At 50.9% G+C, this 23,358-nt stretch overlaps 1 protein-coding gene across 3 annotated transcripts in view; it reads right to left on the reverse strand.

Annotated features, from left to right (window-relative positions):
• Positions 1-23,358, reverse strand: part of DGKZ (diacylglycerol kinase zeta) — a 104,931-nt gene that overhangs the window by 64,981 nt on the left and 16,592 nt on the right. For 2 of the 3 annotated variants that reach the window (XM_019519299.1, XM_019519301.1), the window contains exon 2: positions 12,635-12,733. The exons of the other annotated variant lie outside the window; for it this stretch is intronic. In XM_019519299.1, the coding sequence (XP_019374844.1) occupies positions 12,635-12,733 (99 nt within the window). The remainder of the gene's footprint in view (positions 1-12,634; positions 12,734-23,358) is intronic. 3 annotated transcript variants of the gene reach the window in all.

The following is a 23,358-nucleotide window of genomic DNA, read 5'->3' on the forward strand; positions in this document are numbered from 1 at the left end:
GGGGGGTGCAGAGTAGGGGTGGCTTGCTCTCTGGCCTGTACTGCTGTCTCTGAAATGGGGTTTGTCTCAGAGTGGCTGTCTAGAGATCCAAAGCATATGAGCTGCTCTTGTCCCACTCACTCTTTGCCCTCACAGCAGGTCCATCTCAGTTGAGTGGTGCATAGCAGACTGCTGAAGTAGCTGAGTTTGGGTACTCAAGGGACATGCACTGGCCATCTCCAGTGATGCTGCTACAAAGGTACTCTGCATGGGACTCCTTACAAGTCTTGTTTGGGGTCTGCTTCAAGGTACAGACAGAATAACTGAATTTGCTGGTAACCTTAACTCTAGAAGTCATAACAAAGGCAGGGGAACCAAGACACTAAGTTACAGCACCTCAAACAGGAAATCTGTCAAAATTTAGGAACTGGCTCCTGTATTTATAGTTCCTATTTTAACAGACTTCAAGCTGGAGCTGTGCGTTTCTTATGAGGCTTCTTAAGGGACAGAACCATCGCCAACAGCCAAACAGCTTTCCATGAAAGTTACTGCCACACAGATTGAGAAAACTGTCGACTGAAGTGTGGATTTGAATCTACTAGGGAAAACAAGCTCTTTCAGCAGTTTCCCAAAGAACCCACATGCATTGAGGAGAGAGATGATAAAACTTCACTTCTTCTGAAAGAATCAGCCACAGTTAATAAGCTGGACATCGTAGTTGCTTTTAAGAGCAATATTTTTGGCTTCTCCTTTAGTGTTCAATATGGTGATTTAGTAAATAAATGCAGCCCTTTTTCAGTATCCTTTAAGGACAAATCTCACTGAGTCAATCCATGTAACTTCTAGCCTTTGTTTCTTGTCAGCTGGCAATAAAAAGTAACCAATGTGCAACTCTAAGAATAAAAAAAAACAGAACTCATATACACGCACGCTCTGGCTATCTCTTTCCTGCAAAAAAGGAGAGGTTTTTTTTGTTTTGTTTTTTTTTATATGCAGACAGCACCATCACTTTAAAACCCTAGTGCAGCCAAGATACAGGAGATCTAGGCTAGTTACTTCAGCTAAACCTTGAGTTACAGGATTCTCCTTGCTAGTTATACAGAAGGTGCTGGCAGATGAATTCGTCACTGTGAAGTGAAAGGAGGGTACAGATTTACTGTGCATAACCTGCTCTGAGGCAACTGCCTGTTACATGTTCTTCCCCCACAAAAAAATGAAAGCCGATCTGCAGTAGCGTAGCCATCTGTGAAACAATCATAGCAGCGTACACAGACAGTTACCATAGAAGAGCTAACGTGCAGTAAAACCACACCTCTGTTCATGTCACGGTAACTAGTTCACAGAGGCATAACTATCAATTTTAGTGCCCTGGGCAAAACTTCCCTGTGGAGGCAGGGTGTTGAGCGGTGGAGAACAGGGAGAGTTGGGGGGGAGGGCTTACCTGCCCCCAAGTCCCAAAGATCCCCCCCCATCCCCATCCAGCTCCTATGGCCAGACGGCATGGGACTGTTCCTGCTACAGCAAAGACACTGGAGTGAGGGGCTGCCCTCCTAGTGCCCCCTCTAAGTAGGCACCCCAAGCTAGTGTCCCTTTTGCCATCCAGTTATGCTACTGCTAGTTCATTCACCGTCCCCTAAAGTAAAAACTCTGTCCCACTGGGATTCTATGTTGAGAGTGTCATCTCCATATCATACACATTTTGGGTTTTTTATACTGGTGAAGACAGCCACTTACGGTCTTCTTAAAAGCACAAAAACAAAGAAAACAGGTGACCACAACAGACCGACTGAGTTGGTGACAAGCAGCGCTTGCAACGTGCTGACTCACTAGCTGTGGCTATAAGAGGCGAGTCACCTGGCAGAGGTGGATTTGAGCAGAACTGTAGCAGTCTTGTTGGTTTCTTACAGGCGTTTGTCCCATAGACAGGATAGATAAAGTTCAGTGGGTTAGAGCTGAATGAGGGGCTTCCCATTATGGAGATCTTTTCTATGTGACACAGGCAAAGCATGCAGACTAAGGCAAAGGGGGATTTCTCCCACCTCCCCTTCAAGGGAAGGACCTGAATTCATTCAGGTCCTGTAGGACAGAATGAAAGCTGGTAATGGAAGAGGCAGAAACTAGCTAGAAGTGTTACTGACCACCCCATCATTTACTTGTCAGTCATCGGTGTGGCACCCCCAATCCGTGCTCAGAGCCCCTACAAGATCTTCTGGTCCCAAATCTGCTCCACTGTGCTCTTTATGCACACCCAGGCATCATGACCCCCTTCCAGCCTGACACAGGGCCTCAGACAGTTGCAAATAAGAACTACTGTTTCCTTGCTCTTCTCTTTCTAGGTGTCCTATCTGATGCAATGCCCGCATCTATTCACCATCTCTGAAGAGCACTGCTCACATGCATGCAGCCTCAGTGTGATAGCGTGCACTTTCCCAAGAGCACACGCATGCTGTTCACCACCTCCACTGCAACCCACAGGCAGGCCTCAGTCCATTTAAACAGGACCCAAACTGACTGACCAAGATCAAGATTTGCCACTTCAATGCCCTCAGAAGTATTCCTGTGACCCCTCTTTCCTCAACCCCCCCAGCTCCCTGATTTTTCCAAACTTCATTGACAAGGACAGTGTTTTTTCTCAATTTAAAAAAAAAAGTCCTTTGATGCATTCACAACACCATCAGTGAAGCCTCGAGCTAATGTGCAAGATCCAGAAAGCAAGACTGACAAATCTGGTTCAATTATCCCAAACTGAACAAAGTGTAGAAAGTGAGCCAGCAGCATCAACAGCGGGAGAAGTCTATTTGGTTTCTGTTTTAATCATGTCAAGTGTTGCTAAGACTTTCAGGGAGGGAAGACAGTAGCACTTCTTAGCTATCAAAGTGCCCTCTGCAGACTTACATGCATAAAAGGACAACAAAACAATGCAAGAGCTACGGAAATGCTGAGGCCAGAGATGCAGGTCAGGAGAAGGCTAACTTAGTCTGACCCAAGTTTTATTTAGCAGATTCCAGTGTCCTCCCTCAGGACTGACTCTTTCTTCCACTACATACAGTTCCATGTCTCACAGAGGGGAACACAGACCAAGTTTACCAAAGGGACCCATTATTTACAGTCAGGCCCATGTCTCAGTTGTTTGATCACAGCTGCCTGTCCAGGCCCTGGAATTTTCTCTTAGTAGGTCTGATGCAAGCAAAGCTGTATGGCCGGGTCTCATGCAAACACTGGTGTACACACTGTGTTTATACTGAGACAGTCCCCCATTAGGTGGAGGCAGTGAAATCCACAGAAAGGTGGCACAGACCCATGAAACAGCATGTAGACAACACTAGTACTTCCTAGTGGGCAATCTGGAAAGACTGAGCAAAACGTGCATAGGGAAGGCAGCAGAACCTCAGTCTCACATTTTCAGACATTCTGGAAATCAAAGTCTTCCTCCTAGAGATGCAGAACAAGAAGAGCTCCTGCTAGCTCCTCACAGAACCAGAGTGGAATAAGGAAACTGCTCACTAATGCTAGAGGGAAGGAAGCTGCAAAGAGCCCAGAAGCCATTGTCCCGCCCTCCCAAACTATTCAGAGGATGAACTCCTTGCAAGACTTGGCTCATCAGGGTGGGGGTGGGGGTTTTCTTAGGGATACAAGTCCCTGGCACAGAACAACTTCCACTTTATTACTTCCAGGGCCCTATCCCGTGCTGCGTGTGCTGGGGGACAGTCAGTGATGAAGGGACAGGCAGGCAGCGCTGCTTGAAATGTGTCCCCCACAGGAAAACTGACTCTCCAATCCCCCAGAGGTGAACACGTGGCCATGTGGCAAGGAGCCACAGGTACCAGTTACGCTTGCCAGAGGCCATGACTCTGAGTCCCCACATATCGACATTCCAGAAACTGGCAGCACAACAGGACAGCACTGACTTACCCCCTTCTGCAACACAAAGCAGCTCAGCAAGGACTGGGCTGAGGAGCTCCAAGATCACTCTGGGATCTGCCTGTCCCCAGTCCAACCTCCCTGCCTTTTAACCAGCATGGTGGCATGAGGTGCTCCCTCAGACTGTACCAGAGAGCCAGAGTGATTCCCTCCCCACTTCCCCCACAGCCCCTTGCTTCCTCCCAATCTCCCTCCCCACCACAAAAGCACACAAATGAAAGAAGTGAAACATGGGGAGAGCATGAGGAGTGGGAGGAGGAAGGGGAAAGGACAAGGAAAAGCCCTTGTGACCTGATCCGCCACGGGGAAGCCGAGTTCTTGCAGGTGAAGCGCGGAAGGCAGTGGCTGCGAAGGAGCAGAGCGCCAGCCCTCGCAGATTAAGTCCTAGTTTGGAGAGTAAGAGCTCTGTTTATGCCTCCGCCTCCTCCCCATGCTCCAAGCCGTGACAGCGGTAGTTAAAATAACCAACTGCACTTCCTCTTCAAGCAGCCTGGCTGCAGGCTCTCTCCCAGATAGAGAGACAGCCACACACGTGCCGAGTCCCTCGCTGCCCTCCAACCTACAGGAACCCACACAGCACCCTGAAGTACACACACCCAAGGGCAGTGTTTTACTGCCTGACCAGCTCTTCAGTGATGCTGATGTGTAAGGGAGACCATGTTCTCAGTTGTGTGCTTGTGTGTGGACAGGGTTGTGGGGGGCAAAAGACACAATCTACCTGGGATAGGACTGCTACCACATCCATTTGCCATTACTGTCAACTTCTGATCCAATGGCAAGTTGCCACGTATGCCCCCTAGACATCCACTGCTCGTACTTGCCTGCATAAATGCCCCCCAAACACGCATAGCCAAAGGCTGCAGACAGCCTGGTACTGACTGAGATGAGATAGCTGTTCTCAGCTCCCAGAACTAGTGTCCCTGCTTTCAGTCATGACAATGACACTCCTGTGCCCATCACTCTCCCAGTCCAGCTCTTCCCCTTTATGAACAGCTTCAGTTGCATGCCTCCATCCTACAGGGGTATAGGCTGTAGCTGTGTTGGTCTAAGGACATAGGCAATCAAGGTTCTTTAGGTAAATCTGGTATCTTTTATTAGACCAACTCAAATAGCTGGAAACAATTCTTCTTTGCAAACTTTCGGGTATAAATACCCTTTGTCAGGCTGAGGAAGCATCTGCAGTTGGTGTGCGCTCTTAGCTTCCTCAGCCTGACAAAGGGTATTTATACCTGAAACCTTGCAAAGAAGAATTATTTCCAACTATTTGAGTTCGTCTAATAAAAGGCATCAGATTTATCCAAAGAACCTTGTCTGCCTCCCTCATACAGGGGCACTCCATTCCCTGGGAGGGATACTCTCTGAGGTACAGGAACATAACAATGTCCACCCCAGCTGAGCTCCTGCCCAGGTCTCTCTAGCATAGTGATTCCCAAGCACAGTTTTACGAGATCCTTTGTAGGGTGCCACAGGTTGCGAGGCAGTAAGCACAGGCTCTTCCCTGCCCAACCACCCCTCCTCTCCTCTCCCCTGGTTTCCTGGGCCTGCAAGAGGAAGTCAGCACTGTAATAAGTGTTTGAAATGGGGTCCTGTTCAATTCACAATAGTTATGGAGAGGTCCTTTGGGTCTAAAAAAGGTTGAGAAACACTGCTGTAACATAAGAATTACACTGAGGAGGCACCTCCCCGCATGCCAAGAGCTTACTCTTGTATTTGGACGCGAATCACAGAGGAGCCCCTCAACCCCAATACACACAGCGAACCACCATGTGCTGTAGGCTAGCAGAGAACAAGGAACTCCTTTGAGGCCTCTGCAACACAACAGAAGGGTGCGCACACCCCATACTTCCTTCACAACCTACTCCATTTTGCAACTATATTTTGCAGAGTGCAAATGTCCCCTCCTGAGCCTGGGCAACATAGGACAGGAGTAGAAGAGAGGCACAGCTACTAAGTGATCCAATCATTTTTTTTTTTTTTACTAAACAGAATTCTGCACTCCTGAACACCTCTGAATTGACAGTCCTGGAGACAGAGACCTGTGCTTTCCCACAGAACAGGTGGGGCGACCCATTAATCCACTTCACACAGGCCAAAGAACAAGCATCAGAGATGGGACCAATCTTTAGGCTTATACCAGATAACAATCAGTGTCCCAAAGAGGAAAGATTCTGTATAGCCCATTCTCCAATCCTGTGATCTAGCCAATCCTCCTGGCCTCCTGGGTCCAGGCTGGAACTAGCACCTCTGAAGCAAGGCCTTGCCCCTCTATGGGTATTTGGCTGGGCCTGCCAGATGCTAGGATTCTCCCTGGATCCTGTACAACCGTTATCATACTTGTATCCTCACCTGAATGCTTCACTCATCAGTCAACGCTATCCAGGAAGTCCTTCTAGGTGAGTGGTAAGAGGGTCGAGCAGTGGTTTTCAACATTTTTAAGCACCCCTTGTAAAACAACAGCTCTCAGTTTTCATGCAATTCCTGATTACAGAAAAATAATAGAGCTATTCTTCTGTCGCAAAGAACTCAGATCACACCAGGTCAGAATGTTTTAACATTATGTGAAACTGGGTTTACACTGTGAACCAAGCCTGCACAGCTGACAACACTAACATTGCTTGGCATCCTGCAGTACCCTTGAAAGGGTTTCAAGGCACCCCAAGGTGCCGCAGCACCTGGTTTGAAAATCCACAGAGCAGAGAATACAGGAGGCAGGGAGGGTGCTGTCTGCCACTGACATGTTGCACACATGCATGTACACAAAGTTCTTCCATGCTGCCCCATTGGCAGAACTCTCTCCCAGGTATCAGCTAGCCACCCACTAGCTTTCTGCCATGCAAACCATCCTTCAAGTACAACCCTGCTCAAAAACAGAACTGGCATCATGAGGTTCCATAGGACTTATTAGTCTCTAACTAGAGGCCCAACTGGCTGCATCAACATGCAGTTAAATCTCTCAGGGCTGCAAACTCCCCACCCTCCACCCCCAGATCGGGGCTCTTTCCTTTTCGCATACACTCTCCCCCTCAGGTTCTGCATGTTCAGTGATCTCCTCAGTGGCCACCTGAATAATACCACACCTTGCAATGGCCTTTCAGAGTGAGGGGTTGGAATGGACTCATCAATTCTGCCACCATCGCACCAGGGAGGACTCATGGTCCTGCATGCTGGGCCACCCAGGCAGGTGACCACACATGTTCTGGTCACTATTAGCGGCAGCTGTGACGGAAACACAAGGTGCAGAGGACAAGAACGAAACTTTCACCATCCCCCAGCCAGGCTGAGCCATGCTGACGTCTCATTTTGTCCCACGATACACACAAGGAGTGAGTCAGTGGTTATTGTTATTGAAGACACAAGAAGTTGTAATCAGATCTGACAGAAATGGACAGGGCTGTGGTGAGTCATCATGCAAGCTTACAGTCAGGCCTTTGGCCTTTCTCGCCCTATACCCCCATGATTGTACTCCCCTCACGCACCATGTCACAGCTAAAATTAGACTGGGCACTCATGGCACTTGCTTGGACATAGCCCAGGCACACTGCAGAAAGAAGACAGTAATGCAAGAGCAACAAAATGTCAAGGCAGATTCCTGCCAGAACCACACAGTCAGATACATGGCCAGCTGCCTCGCTGCTGCTCTGCTGATGGGTATCTAGAAAGCAGCTCACAGGAAACCATTAACCAGAAGGGAGATGGGGCCTGAAGGCTGAGCAACAGCTACTGTTACACACAGCTCTATCCTGAGAAGATCTCTGTTACCACAAAGGGAACAAATGGCCTTTGCAAAGGATGCACAAGCAAGCTCTCCACCAGGATGCCTGCTTTTCCAGCAGCAATGGCTGCTGTTATTGTGTTGCTGGCAGGGAAGGGAAGGGAAGGGAAGCTGGAGAGAGCTGGAGACGCCCAAAGGGAAGGAAACATTAGAGCAGAGCTGGGGCCTCAGCAAGCTGTCTCCAGAAAAATCTAGCGTGCTCGCAAGGCAGGCACCATCTCCGTCTCACTCCTTGCGCAAAGTACACCCACTCATATTTCCCATGCCACTGCCAAAATGCACTTGCACAGAGCCCCAGAAGGGCCCTGACAAAGGCCAGGACGTATCAAGCAAAATAAGCCTGTCTCCTCCCCTGCCAGTCTGCAGCCCTGCACAGCTCCTCCATTCCAGGACGTATCTGGCTCCAAGCACTTAGTTTGTTATCGTAAGCAGCTAATGACAGCCATAGCCATTAGCTCTGTGCCTTGTTCCCAATAAGGAAAAGGATCCACTAACTTTAGGATTTGCAGGACTTTAGTGGGAGGGAATGGAGGGGGGGAGGTTGAAAGGAGTCTGGAAGCACAGAAAAATCCAACACTGCTGTCACAGGCTGTGACAAGCATGGAATGAAACTGACAAGCAGGGGGAAAAGTACAAGAAGGACTGGACAGAAGGTGGTCCCCAAGTCCAGCATCAGATTCACATGCTGCGGTGACAGCTTTCCCTAGCCCAACCACAATTTAATTTCCTTTCCTTCCTTTTTTTAAAAAGGAAATCATATAAAAAGTGAGACATGACTGTCCTCTGGCTGTCGTGTCAGCAAGAGAAACTCCTCCTATGGAGATCAGCCAGAGGCCCCTGTCCAACTAGTACACTCTGCATCCCCTGTTCCCAGTTCCCTCCATACTTATAACAGCCTTTGGAAAGAGTAGAGACTTCCTTCTCTCTTTCTGACATCACTTCCCAGTTTTCATTTATGTCAAATACAGCCTTTCTGTTCTGGTCTGTTTTGGAGGGTGGCGTTCATGTGTATTTTGGGCACCCACCAAAAATGCCCTCAGTGGGGCCAACGCTCCAGCTCCCATGGTTCTACAAACAGACAAACCAGCCAACACTAGTCAAAGGTCAGTCCCCAGGCCCACCTAGTCCTCAAAGGCAGTTCAAGGGGAAAGGAGAGAATGTTTGCACTGAATCAACTGCACACATCTTCCTGAAGGCCAACCACCTTCTCATGCATGAGTCATTAACCCCAGCCCCACACGCACACTGTGTGGATGTAGAGCTGAAGGCTTTCCTCACCTTCTATGTTGCTACTACCAGCACCAGTTTCAGTCTGATGTGTTTAAGCACAAACCACAGCTTTCAGCAATGAACCTCTCAGGGGTTGTTTCCCCAACAACCCCCACACAGCCTTGAGTCAGGCTTTCCAAGCAATGGGGCTTAGGCTCCATTCGGGGAAATGCACCTGTAACCACAAGAGCAAACAACAGTTCCTGCAGGTGCCTGTTACACAGAAAACAGGGAAGACTTGACTGGATGGGATCTGGGGTACTCAACCTCTCCAAAAACCAGGTCCTGACCATTGGCTCAGAACCCCATGGTGAACCAGAATTCAATTTGGCTCTCCTGGGTCCCATTGCTTTACCTGCATGACCACACACAATACAATTTGGCTCTGACCCCAGAACAGCATTTGCATCCTACTTTGTGTAAGCGGGAACATTATCATTCACATAACTTCCTATCTTTCTTAATCTCTAGTCTTACTTGCACCTTGTAGCAGTGAGTTTCAAACTAATTATATAGTGGGGGAGGGGAAAAAATCCATTTGGAAGTTTAAATGTGCTGCCTGTCAATTAAATGGAATGCCAACTTGCTTCTCATCATAAAGGCGGGGTTAAGAGGAGCAATTTATCAACTCCAGGCCATCTGTTATGATCTACAGCTTCTATCTACCACATCCTCTCCTATTAGCCTCCTCTCCATCTGCAAGTCTGTTTAGATTGCCAATAATTTTTCCTCGCTGCCTCCAGACTCTCTCTCCCTCTCTCTGTATTGTCCTTCTGGAAATGGGATTCCAGAATTACAAGTGAGGAGGGATCACTGCTTTCCAGGATAGTATAATATGTTCTCCCACCCTCTCTGCAGCTTCATGCTACAGTCAGAGCTGGCCAACCCCTTTGTGCCCTGCCCATTGGGTTCTTTTACCCTTGCCATGCAGTATCATTCACTTTGCCCCTTTGAAAGAGTAGACAATGCAGGGAGACTCCCCATGAGCGATGACACAGAAATTGTCTTTGCAGGCTCAGGTTTTCTTATCCCAGAAGAAATGCCAGCAGGGTCAAGAGAGAAGAACTGTGCAAAATAGGTGCTTAGCCTCTTACTGAGAAGTTTGGCTTATCTCTTGAAACACCGCCTTTGTGCACAGCAAGATTAAGAGGTAACCCTTGATACTTGGTCAGCCCAAGTGCCCACCACTTCAACTGACTACCTTTGTTCATACTCACTCCCAGCAACACTGGGAAGAGCACTCTGGGGATGCAAATACCAGACAGCAATGTCTGACAAGGGGTGAGAGCTCCCATCATGGGCACCAGGGGCACACAGGAGAACATAGAAAGCAGTCATCACCAAAGTCCTCAAACTGGATAGTGGTTTGCCTTGGTCACAGTCCCACTCACTTCACTACACACCAGCACGAAACAAGCTGTGTGCAGGCTCTGCTAGGCCTACCGCAGGAAGGAAAGATTTTAACAAGCTAAATACTCTCTTCCAACCTAGGTTCAGGTGGAGAAAGGAGGTATAACAGCCTCAGAGGGGGAGAACAAAGGAAGGAGATGAACTAACTGGTCAGGGATAGGCCTAGGGCGGACCTCAAGGAACTGCAAAGGAGATGGCTCAAGCAGGGCTGGGAAGGAAGATTTCACCAGCGAGATGGATGAGGTCAGGTAGTGGTTTCCCAGGGGAGGGGCTAGGAGACTCATTACTGGGGACACTGAACCCTAGGCTGGATGAAGCAGTAGCAAATTGTGCTGCAGGAATCGCATTAGGCCAGGAGAGCTTCCCTCCATCTTGCTCCTCAGGGCAGAGTGAAGAGCACCCATGCCCCCTGGTGTTTAACCTGCAGCACTTCACTCCCGTCCACATTTCACTTCAGCATCACACAAAAATAGGGCATACTGCCCATCCCAGTTTAGGGCAGTAGGAAGATACAGGATCCCAGCCACTCTGTCCCTCCCTAGGGACAGACACAGGGTCCCAGCCACCTCTGTCTCCTTCCAACCAGCGTTAATCTGGGTAGAGAGCTACTTAAACAATTGCCTGATGAAGACTTTGGTATCTAATGACAAAGGGACATTGAAATGGGGACTCCTTACGGGACTTGGAAGGTCTGTGGTTGGCAGCATCTTTTAGTCCATCATTCAAAGCACTCAAGGGAAGAGCAGGAATTACTGAAATACCAGGTATAGGGCAGACACTCGCAGGCAGCTAAAGCATGTCAAACTGAAACCAGGAAATGGTAAGCTCTACATAACAGGCACAATGCCTTCCTGTTGTGTCTGTATAGCAGCCTGCATAAAGAGGGCCAGATCCAGTTAACTGAATCACAGAGTTGGAAGGGACCTCAAAGGTTATCTAGTCCAAATCCCTGCAGACATAGAATGCACTGCTCCTAGACCAACACAGAAAGAGGTCTATCCAGCCTCCCCTGGAGAATGCCTTGTGAAGGAGATTCTACTAATGGGGTGATACAATTAAAGACCAGAGAGCATTAGGGCCCAGGATCTAGGATCTCTTCCCTCACCTCATAACAAAGAACTTACCCTAGAAACTCACCTCAGTAGGTCCTATGCCACCATTAGTCCTAGCCACCCTGCCAGGTGATACCTCTCTCACCATGGGTGTACCTGCCATCTAATAGGCAGACAAGGCTGTTTGGGTAAATTCGGTATCTTTTATTAGACCAAAGAATTTTCGAGTTGGTCTAATAAAAGATATCGGATTTACCCAAAGAACCTTGTCTGCCCTATGTCCTTAGACCCCCCATGGCTACAACCTACAATCCTACTGTCTAATGCTACTGATGGACTGACTAAGCCAGAGGCGCTCAACCTTTTTTTGCATCAGGACCCATTTGTAGACATTGATGGCCAGTCCTGACCCAGTGCCCCTCACTCCTGACCGGCTGCCCCCTGTCCCCAGCTCCTTAGTGTGTGGGGCAGAGAGTGAGTGTGTGTCGGGCATGGGGGGCCCCAAGCAGCCCCTTGCAGGCTGGAACTCTGCTAGCTTGTAAGGGAAAAGCCACATTTCCCACATTTTTCTCCTTTAAAGGAGAATCCATTTTTAAACTTTGTTCACAACCCTTTCATATATTCTTCTGATCCACTTTTGGGTCGCAACTCACAGGTTGAGAAATGCTGGACTAAGGGGTTCCACCAATAGGTCCTCTAAATATATCTAGCAGGCAAGCCACCTCCGAAATGTGACTGCAGACCCGTCTGACTCAAATGTCCCCTTCCACCCCCCCTCAGTCAGACTCCTTTAGGTCATCTCTCTCTCTTAGGTCCTCTTCAAGTTCTTTACCAGAGTTCCAGTCACCGTGGTTAGGCACAATGCTATGCATTCACTTTGAAGAATACAAAGACAATGCAACTTGGAAAGAAGCCACCAGCTGCTCCATTGTCCCTAGTATCTTGTCAGTGGGAAAGCTGCCTCACAACAAGACTCTTAAAGGCACAAGGGTAACCAAGTCAAGGCTGCCATGTTAGCAGACAAGTCCAGCACAGAAGGCTGCCCTCTGGAACAAGGTTAATGACACACAGGGCGGGCAGGCAGGCAGCCTGGTCTTGAGCAGCCTTGGTTAGTACAGACACAGGAGGGTGAGTGGGACAAGGTAGGTGGCAGAGAAGAGCTCTTGGTTAGCGATGCTGCAGCAGTTGTTGAACTACACAGCTTGGGCAAGCTAATAAAAATGCCACATACTTATATACCGCTGGCCTGTGCTTTATCCTCCTGGTTCCCCAACGGTTGGGCTGGTTGCCCTGGAGACAAGGGAAGACGCCTTTGTGGGGCAGATGGAGTCTAGGGACACAAAGAGAGTGGTCAGCAAGTGCCCTGCACACCCTTCCCACCAGTGTCTCCCCACCCACCCCAAACACAGCATGGCCCTGTTCTTCCTAGTGCCCAGGGCTCCAGGACTTTCAGGGTCCCACAGCCCCCTCCCCATTGCCCTGTCACCCTCCTGCTACCACATGAACAGCTCAATAACAACAACATGCCTGTGAAGCCTTGTCCAGCCTCCTGGAGGGGCAGTGATACCACAATAGGAAGGGGAAGGCCTCCTTTCCATTTCAGAGCCAGCCAAGACCAAACACAGCCCAGAGGCCTCTGCTGCCACTGACCAGGCCCACCCTGCAGCCTTTGTGCCCATACCCACTCCAGCCACCCAGGTCAAAGGAGATTGGGGTACGGGCCCTCTAGGAACCGTCACGGCCCTGGCCTGGGATCAGGGGGGTGGGGGGGACATGCACTGATTCAGGCCATGCCTACTAGACTCCAGGCCTGGCTGACAGAAGAGCAATTCATGCTTCCTTCACTCCAGGGCTCAGCAAGAAACACTCTGGGGACTTCTGGTGTGGGAAGCAATTAGACTGTGTCTTTCCCACATGTCCTGTCATCATCATGTCCCCTGCTGTGTTAGGCCCAACAACAAGACAATAATCAAATGCAGCAGATGATGCTCCCCACCAGGGGGCAGCACCTCCTTCTGAGTTGGGGGAAGCTGTGAGTCACGCTTCAAAGGGCTGCAGGTGTGTGCATGACCCAGATCCCTCTCACAGGGCTCAGGGAGGAGGGACAGGTGGCTTCTGGCCATTGCAACAGGCTGGCTCCTGCCTCCCCCCAGCAGGTTGGCTGCTAGTCACCGTTACTGATTTGGAATTCAAATAAATTTCAAAAGGACTGGGCAAACTTTGCCTGAGCGAGAACAAAGCCCTGCCTAATCAGGGGAAGAGGAGGGCAAGGAAGCAGGAACTGGACTCTCCAGACTCTGCATTCAGGCACTGGTCAGCTTGTGCACACTCCTTAGGGCAAAGGAAACAGCACTTCTGACCAAGCAGCAGGGTGTGGACATGGCTTATAGACCCCCCACCTCAGATTACTGGTTTGAATCCCACCTAGGGCAGGAGGTGGTGTAAAGTCAATCAGTCAAGGAAATCAAAGGTAGAAAAAAACCCACTCAAAGCTGCCCACTCTCCCCACCTGTTTCCTCTGACATTCAAATTAGAGTCAAAACACCTGTGCAGCTGGGTCCTTGTTGGCATTTTCAACCTCGGGAGTGTGCCCTTCCCCTCTGCTTCCCAGCATGGGCCAGCTGGGCAAGGCTGAGGCATGCACACACAGTACCAGCATGTCACCAACAAATAATGGCCTATAAAGAGCTCTTACGTGGGCTGGCAGCATTGATTCCCAGCTGCAATCTGTGCGACACACCTTTGAAAGCAAGGCTAAGAACACAGCCCACTCCCCCCACCCCCAGCCCAACCAGAGTGCCACCCTTCTTAGACAGGACACTGCAATTGCCCTCATGACCCTGGATATCTCATCCTGTACCACTGGGCTGGTCTAACATCCGTCTCTCACACAGACACGTTCCCAGCACCACATCATTCTGTCTAGCTCACAGAAGCTTCATCTGCATTAGAGGAGCAAAGAGTCAATGTGCCTCTTCTACAGACCTGATAACCACCTTATCACTTGTCCAATGGCTTGCAGGCCCTGGTAGCCACATCCCACTGTGAAAAGGCTGATTACATGAGGAGGATCTGAGAAAAAATTAGCTAAAGGGCAGTTCTTACCCCAGGGCCCAGTACCAAATGGCCTGGCTTCTTTCCTAGCCAGGCAGCCTGGCACTGGTTCAGGACAGGACAAGGGGTTGGCTTCTACTCAAAAAGTGATGGCTTCATAAGCACCTTCTAGGAAGTGTCCTCTAGCTCAGCAGGATTTACAGAGCAAAGGACAAGTGGTGGAACAACATCACCGCAGCCCTCTCTGACAACAGCCAGCACAACAGCAAAAGAACGGCCCAGCAGACATGTCCCCTGTCTGGGCTGCCTCAGCTCCATGTACTGAAGGGGTCTCTTGCAGGGTGCTGGAGTCCCTCTCCTCCACACTCAGCCACCCAGAACCCACAGCCAGGCCAGCTGACATCCCTGCAATCAAGTTGCCCCAGAGGGGTGCTGCCTGCATGCCTCTGCAAATCCCACCTGGACAAATCCCACTTTGACCTTCAGAGATTCAGAGGAGCCACAGACAAGCAGAGCAGCCCTGTAATCCTACCATCTGCCAACCCCTAATTGGTGCAAAAATCCATACAGAAAACTCTCGCGCTATGCCCTACTAAAGTCAGCTGGCTGTTGGGGGCCTACAACAAGGCTAGCAAGAGCAACCTTCTCTTTGCTGGTGACCTCAGGTTTTGTGCTAAGAAGCTTAGGGAGAATCAGGGCAGGCAAGCCACTGCCTACGGATGGCCTGGGAAGATGAGATACAAATAAACATGTGGGTGGCCGGGGAAGATAAAATACAAGTCATCTGAGCCTGGGGCTGCTCTCTTTCACGTAGGGTATAGAAGCAGCAGGGAGCTGGCACCCAGAGGCAGGAGACATGCAAGCGAGAGTGGTCCTACCCAGCATCTACATGAACCTCCTCTCCTTGGGCACTTTAGCTCTGGGATTCTTCAGCCTGTCAAGGAAGCTCAGCCCAGGCCAGCCCAAGGTGGGGTTCTCTTCAATCAGAAGAATTCAGGCTCCAGGCCCACACTGACCTCCCAGCCAGGCCTTGGAGAGTGGGAGGGGAAGGGGATGCATCTTAGGGAGACTCTAAGAGCCACAGTATTAGCTATTGGAGACATGCTCTGGGATTGCACCCAAATGATCATTCACGCTGGTGGTGGGCGAGCAACACTGCTTGTGGCAGCACCATTTCCTGTGGAAGGTGAACTGCACAGGGCTGGGGAAACCCCTTTGCAGAAAGACTCTTTGTTCGCTTTGCTGGCTTTCTGGGACAGAAGCTAGCAGCCATGTGACTTCTGGGAAAGCCAGATATTGTTCTGGAGCCCAGAGATGGCACCCCGCTGCCCTCCCCAAGCAGTGGCCCCTGGAAACAGTGAACTTTGGCTTGGGTCCTGCCAGCTGTAGAATGGACCTGGGGTGAAGATCTCTTCAGGTACAGCAGAGATGCACCTGGGCTAGATTTTATAAGACTTTGCAGTGATCTTTTTTGGAATAGACCCAAAGGCAAGTTTGTGACCACCTCTGCCTGTAACAAATTTCTGCCGTGAGCTGGCACTCCACAAATCACTCAAGCACAGCTACATTAACAGCTCAGCAGTGACCATTAGTGACAGCAAAAAAAAGGGTTGGCAAGGCATACAGAAGACTTTTCCCATAGCCTTCATACATATGGTGGTAGCAGGCCTGAGCACGTGACAGGTGGTGGAGATTAAACAAGGCTGTTTAACTACATTCAAACCAGCCCACTCCTCAAGGATCATCTCCAGACTTCAGTGGTATCTGCCATAGAGCAGCAGAGTGTACAATGTGCCCCAGAGATGAATGATGCTCCTAAACCAAGATCAAAATCTTAGGGACAGCCAAAAATCCTACAAGATGCCTTGCAGGGCTCTCTCAGAGCAGTGTAAGCCAGATGTGCACACTTAAGGCAGACTCTCACCAAACATACAGCCACTGACCACAGGCCAGATGTTTCACCAGTCACAAAGCCCAGGCTGAACCCAGCACAGAGCAACTACATGACCAGCAGGAAATAAAGCAACTGAGATGGGGAGGCCCCTTCTTATCTGCAACTCAACGAAGCAAGAAATGGCTTCCTCAAGTTAAAGATCAGAAAAAGACTTACTAGAGCAAAGCAGCAAGAAGGGGCTGGGACTACGCCTGGGAGAGGGAGAGACACCAAGCCAGAACTGAGCTACAGAACTACCTATTACTAGGCATTAACCCCCAAGCACAGAAGGAATCCTGCCCCGGGCAGATTATCCCCATCTCTGAAACAGACCCAGGGGCTCTACCTCTCCTACAGGTAGGCAACTTTTGTGCGGCTTACCAGGCCAATAAATTGATTGGGCGCATTCACCCTGCATCTCAGCACCTTTACCCCATAACAGAAGGGGATGAAAGACAAAAGCCTCTCTGCTCCTAGTTTATTTTTTCCCCTCGTGCTAGGCAGACCTCATCTCCAAATCCCCAGGCTGAGGCATGGCACACCTCCACAGCATACCCAGCCAGAGATGTTTTGGTATGACAATGTCTGAGCTATGACCTGGCGAAGATGGCACAGGGTGAATTTTTGGCACTAATCTGCTAGATGCACAGGATCTGCCAATATGCCTCAATTGTGCCAACTGAAGTATGAAGGGAGCATTCAGTCCCAAAGCCCATTTAATCTCTAGTCTCTCTTCTGGGAGGGGACAGGAGTTAAACAGTGCCAGCAGCAGTGCTGATTTGTGGAATGCAGACACTCATCTGCTGAAGGTGGGATGCAGCCCTGAATTTGGGTCATGCAGGGGCATGGGGCACTGCCAGGCAGCAAGGACACGCTGTGAGCACTGACCCAGGCTGTGCTGGGATCAGTGCCCATGAATTGTTGGGAGGCTTCTACTCTCATTACAGAAGCTAGCAGGCACGGGTTTGAGAGCAAACGCCAGAGCGTCAGCTCACACGGTCACCTGGGAATAGCAGCAAAAGAAACTGGAGCTCCAAGGAAAGCAGAACTGAGGCTATATTTAGAGGCCTCACCAGATCTCCAGAGAAACCGTCTGCTCCTCTGCACCACACCAGAGCAAGAAACCCAACCCAGTGCCTCTGCCCTCTTAGAAGCATTGAATCATCGTTCCATCAGGTCCTGGAGATGCTCATGCCCAGTCTGCTGATTCCTAGCCACCTGCCAGGATGCACTCCTGCCACAACAGCCAGAGCTGCCACTCCAACAGAACTTACACCTACTATCCCCAGGCTTCTTCTGAGGTCACCCCAATTCCATGAATATGCCTCTGCCTCTTAATTCCAGACCAGGCTTCCCCCTGCCTCACAGCACCGCCCCTCTCCTAGCAGGACCCCAGCAGTCTCAGGGCTCTGGCATACAACAGAGCCTGTGCCGTTCTGCTACATCACCAATACCCATGACTTCTGCCCTCACCGCTGCCACTGCCCCCCCAGAATGAGAAACAGGTCCCTGCAGAAAAGCTTCCCTGCCCCGGCAGAAAGGGTACGGTGCTCTCATGCACTTGCTGTTCATATCACACTGTGTGGCCAGAGTGCTCCTCCAAGGCAGCCTGTCAAACTACAGGCCCTGCCACCTTTTCCACACTGGTGCCTGGATCTGTGTAATCTGTGGAGCAGCGAAAACCAGAGCTGCAACTTGGCTGAGGCAGCTGCAGAGGTACAGCCAAGAGAGGGAGTGAACAGACTTACTTCCTGCCCCAGGCAAGCAGCAGAGCATGGACGAATCTGGGAAAAAGGGGGTGAGAGCTGTCCTGAGCCAACTGCCTTGCGATGTCAGGGGAGCCCAGGATGGTTCTACTTTCACCTGGAGTCAGACTCCTAGGCCCAGAGTCCAGCCAAACCTGTAGCTTGTGGCAGCAGTGCCCAGCTCCTTCCTGGTGCAGGGGTAGAGATCAGGCAGCTCTGTGAAGCGTCAGACATTGTGCTCCCCATCCTTCACGCATCCACCATGCTGCCCAGCCCAGTGCAAAGCCCACTGCTCTTCAAATGGCAGGCTCCCCGGCAAGTTCAAAGCCAGACAACCCTGGTAGAAAACCCAGCAGCAAGACCTTTAAGACTGCAGCAGGTCAGACCCGGAGCCTGCTGGAGCAGAGCATACAAGATCTGCAAACACTGCACTGTAGGGGGAGCAGCTTTCCCCACCCACGCGCCAGGTGTCCCCTATAAACAAAGGTGTCAGCACAAGAGAAGCAGCTGTCCGAGATGTGACCAAATGTAGCTGAGGCCCCTTTCCTCCACGTCTGCACGGCCAAGGGAATTGTGAAGCTGCCTTGCAGAGGGTTCCTGCGTTCCCTTTCCCCTGCCCGCACCCCATTGCCTATCTGTGAAGCAAAAGGAAAGGGAAGGACCTGACAGTTAGTGATTTCTCTACAAGTATCTGCCTAGTTGGGGGTGGGAGGGACACTGGAGTGTAGTAGGCTCATTTCCCACTCCTTCATCCAAGGCCAGATGGCTCCAGGACCCTTGTCTTGTATTCTATTTGAAGCTAACTCTGCTTGGACTCTAGCAGGTAGCAAGCTTTCATCACGGATTCGTTGCTAGCCCTCTGTCTGCTTCCTGCAAAGAGCTTTCTGGCAAGGCCACTGTTACCTTGGTTTGTGACATGGGGGCAAAGGACTGAAAATTGTGCAGCTGAATTTCCCCCGGGGGTCCACTACCTCAGAAAGGGGCCAGGGACTAGAATGGCCAAAGCAGCAGGTATGGGGGCAGGCAGGGTCCAGCAAAGCACCAGCAAGAACTGTGAAAGCTCCTCTCATCCGGCTCTGCACACACACACACAAAGCAGAGGCACCTGGCGAGCCCCCAGGCTGAGTAACACATCTGAGGTTTGTGGGCGGGAGCTAACTTTGTTTTTAACATGCTTTTTGCAGGCACCCCGTCCCATTTCCCATCCCTTCCCTACTCCCAGGGAAATGCTACCTTTCCAAACCTGTGCCTGGGTTACAGCACAGTGCTGGTGGCAGACCAAGCTGAATGCAGACCAAGAGCTCTCATCTTATGGCAATGATGGGGCTTGTACCTCTGTCACCATGGATTATTAACACCCCTGTGGTTTACAGTGTGTGGGCTTAAGCTGATCTGCCCACTTACTTCCTATCACCTCAAGCTCCTTCTCAGGGCCCATTTTAACTGCCTGCCTGTATGGCAAGGGATAGGCTAGGAAGAGAATGTATCCCCCTTGCCTGGAAAAGGACTCTGCTCAGACTGCTCATCTATGGCACAAAGAGTGAGGTGGCCAGGAAGGAAATTTCCTTCCTGCCATTCATTACCCAACCAGCTCCAATCTCTTCATCAGCCCAATTAGAAGAATTACCCATCTGCAGCCCGGATACAGGCATGATGCACTTGTCTGTATCAATGCTGGAGCCAATTATTCTACCCCCCTTTAAGGCAATTATACGGCACAGAAATAAGCCTGCTCTCAAAAACACATGAGCCTAACTTACTGCTGCTCCAACTTTCAGGAGGAAGCTGGTGCTGCCTCCTCCTCATTTTCCTCTTCCTAGCCCCAGAGGTTGCACTGAGCTCATGGGCCACTAGAGCCCTCTCCTGAGGTAGGAGAGAAGCAGTGGGAAGCAAGGGAGATTCCACCCCCTCCCTACAACTAAAGCAACCCTATTTTCCTGAGAACTCAGCGTGGGGTTGGTAACAATTTACTCTTTGCTGCAGTCTTCCTCCTGAATCTCACTACAACAGGTAGTAGAATCTCATCGGGTATCAGCTATTAAGGTAGGTGGGTCTTAAGGGCCTTGCTGTTGAAGGCATACGTCAGGGAGTTTAGTACCAGTATCTCACACATCACTGCCCACTGTTCCTTACAATCACTGACTAAACACAAGAGCTCATCAGCTCAAGCCACAGGGAGCACCATCAGGCCTGCACAGTGCTAGCAAGAGAGGGGGGCCTTAAAGGAGCATTCAGGTGCAGCAGGGTGGTGCATGCATCTCAGCCACACTACTCTTAAGGTCAGGACTGATCTAGATGGTAGGGGGCACCATGCTACTAGAGGGAAAATCTTAGATAGATAGATAGGTTTACCTTAGGACAAACCTATCTAACCTACCCTCAGGGTCCTGGGTCATCATTCCTTTAGGATTTAACCCAGGTGTCCTGGCCACATTCCCACCTAATGGGATTTCTTAATCAACCACTGTTAAGAGGAAGAGTTTCTCAGGGAGAGGGACCATCCAGCACTCTCCTCCCCAAAACACTGCCCCACTACCGTACCACAAACACCAGATGCCCAGCCCTACCCCACCCCTACAGCAGTGGGACCTGGTGAAAACTACCCCTCTGAAACACAGATGGGAACCACACAAATAGTAACTAGAACACCACACAGCAGATGCTATACATGGCACATCCCCCCTCCATACTCCCAGTCACTGTCCACTTTATATGGACATCCCCTTTCATCAAGGCCTAAGAGGAAATCTTGCTATGCTATCATTTTTATAGAGAACCCACCATCAAGAGCTCAATCAAAATCAACTCTGTCCAAGGGAGAAAACAAACTATTTCCCCAGCAAAGCACTTCTGCTGAGAGGAGAAGTTCAGAAAGAACACAAGCACAGAAGAGCTAGGCCAGCAATTCCAGCAGCGCTGGAGGGTAAGTCACCATGTTCCTTTTAAACACTCTCCACCCAGTCTCCATGCGAAAGGGACCCTGTGCCCCGCAGCTCACTCACTCTCTACAGGCACTGTCACACTTTGAAACAGCTACGCACTTTGAAACAGCTACAGGGTAGTTACTCAAGGACGCACACACCCCTGGGAGGTTGAGCAGAGACACTGTCTCATTCCGAGAAAAGGATGGAGATAGCCTCAGGCTTTGCGGAAGCCACTGCTGCCAAATCTGACACTGGAGCAGAAAGCAGCAGCTCCTGCCCTCCTAGAGCAAGATTTGTGATAGAGTCACCTTGGAAATGCAGAGGGACTTCTGACTGGAGGACATACAGTGTGCATCTCCCTTCGCCCTTCACTTTCACAGACCTAGGACACAGGCAGAAAATCAGTCTCCAAAGCTGTGAACAATGAACAGCAGCCTCAGACACTGGAGCCAGGACAGACAGGGCGAGTATGGGCAGCCAGGCAATTTTTGACAGGGCTGGCAAGGAAAATGGGATAACAGTGATCAAGCAACCCCAGAGTCTTGCAACCTAAGGGGACCCCAAGTTTGCTGTCTGTAGCACTGAGCAGACTGGGGTCTTATGGGGGATGGAGGCAGGGTCACTGCTCTGCAGGAGACAGGCTATACTTGTTTCCCAGGGGCTGCAGGAATGCTCCAGTTTTGCAGACAGAGGGAAGGGAAGATATTAGTCAGGGTGATTAAATGAATCCTCCAGTCCTATGACTGTGGCTTGTGTGGATGGCAAGGCATGGCAAGGAGGGTCAAAAGACTCCTGACTTCCCTTTGCTCACATCAGTAATTCCAAAGGAGAGCAGTGCTCAGTGAGAGCCCAAATTCACCACTCATCCCACCACCTAGTGTCCAGGAAGTCCCTGGCCCATTGGTGGGTTACCTAAGCTCATTCCCAAACAGGCTCACTACCTGCTTCACAATTTCCAAAACTAGAAGAAAGAATAACCTACTTTCTCCCTCTTCCCCTTGCTTCTGACAAGGAGATATCCTGAGGCAGGAACAGCAGGGGGACCATGACTCAAGATCATACAGCACTGGCAGGGCTGTGCACAAGCAGGTCAGGAGGGAGATGCATTTGCCACACACCCTCCTCAACACTACCTAAAACTAGTCTGCCGTGTGTGAAATGACCCACAATAAGCTAGTAACACATTCCCCACAGGTTACACTCCCTGGCTCAGCCCACAGCCCAGATCAGCCTCCAGCACTGACCAGGGCGGTTACACACCACCTTAACTGATGCTACAACAGCATCTGGCTGGGCCATTTGCAGTTACATATTGTTCGCTGCCTAATCAGACACCAGGCAGCTGTCTTGTGGGCAGAAGCCTCTAATTATACTGGCACTGCAATTACAGCCTGCTCCCATCCATACTGTTAGTCTCCTACACAGAGCTCTCTACTCAGCCCAGAGAGGGGACACCCGTGACAGCCAGCCAAGAACGGCGCAGGGCAGCCTGCTGACAGGCGCAGACCCACACCGAGCAAGCAGCATCAACTCTGCTCAGGCAGGCAGCAGAGCTTCAGTACTTTTGTTTATGAAGAGGTGCAGCTCTGCCAGTGACCCAGACGCAGGGCAAAACTTGGTGGAGACCCGTGAGATGACGAGGGGCAAGAAAAAGAGTAAAACAAGGAACAGAGGAAGACCCAGTCCCTGCTCTCAGGGGACCCAACTCCTTCTGGGGTGCAAAGGCCCCTGCCCCTGCATGCTGTGTAAAGGCACAGACACTGGAGCACAGAGAAACAAGGGGAAACAGCTCCTCCTGATCACCAGCCCACATGCCCCGTCCAGCTGGGACTCATACAGGGCCTAGCACTGACCCCAGACACCCACACCCTGCCACTAGTAGCCCAGCCCCTGCCGTGCCCTCCCGTCCAGCCACCCTGCATGGCAGAGCAGCGCCAAGATGGGGAGGCAGCTTCCCTCACAGTGCAAAAGGGGCACACGGTCTCTCGGAGGCACAAGACCCCGTGCCCAATGCCTGGTTCGCTGCTTTTCTTTTTATGGGGAGGGAATTACCAACGGGATCCTGCAGGGCCCTCACCCACCACAGGGCTGGCTGGGCGAGCAGTCCTTGAGGCTGCAGCCGGGGGAAAGGGGCATACCCCAGGCTCCCCGCAGCCATGCCCTTTGCCACAGCGGGCCCGGGGCTGCGGCTGGAGCCCAGCGCCCCCAGCAGGGCAGGGCAGGGCAGGGCAAGGCAGGGCAAGTGGGAGCCGGCCGGGCCCGGCCTGCTGCAGCGGGAGCGGCCGTGCCTGGCCCCGAG

This window comes from Gavialis gangeticus, unplaced genomic scaffold (genome assembly GCF_001723915.1).
Source record: "Gavialis gangeticus isolate Ggan-Ray unplaced genomic scaffold, GavGan_comp1, whole genome shotgun sequence".
Classification (NCBI taxonomy): Eukaryota; Metazoa; Chordata; order Crocodylia; family Gavialidae; genus Gavialis; species Gavialis gangeticus.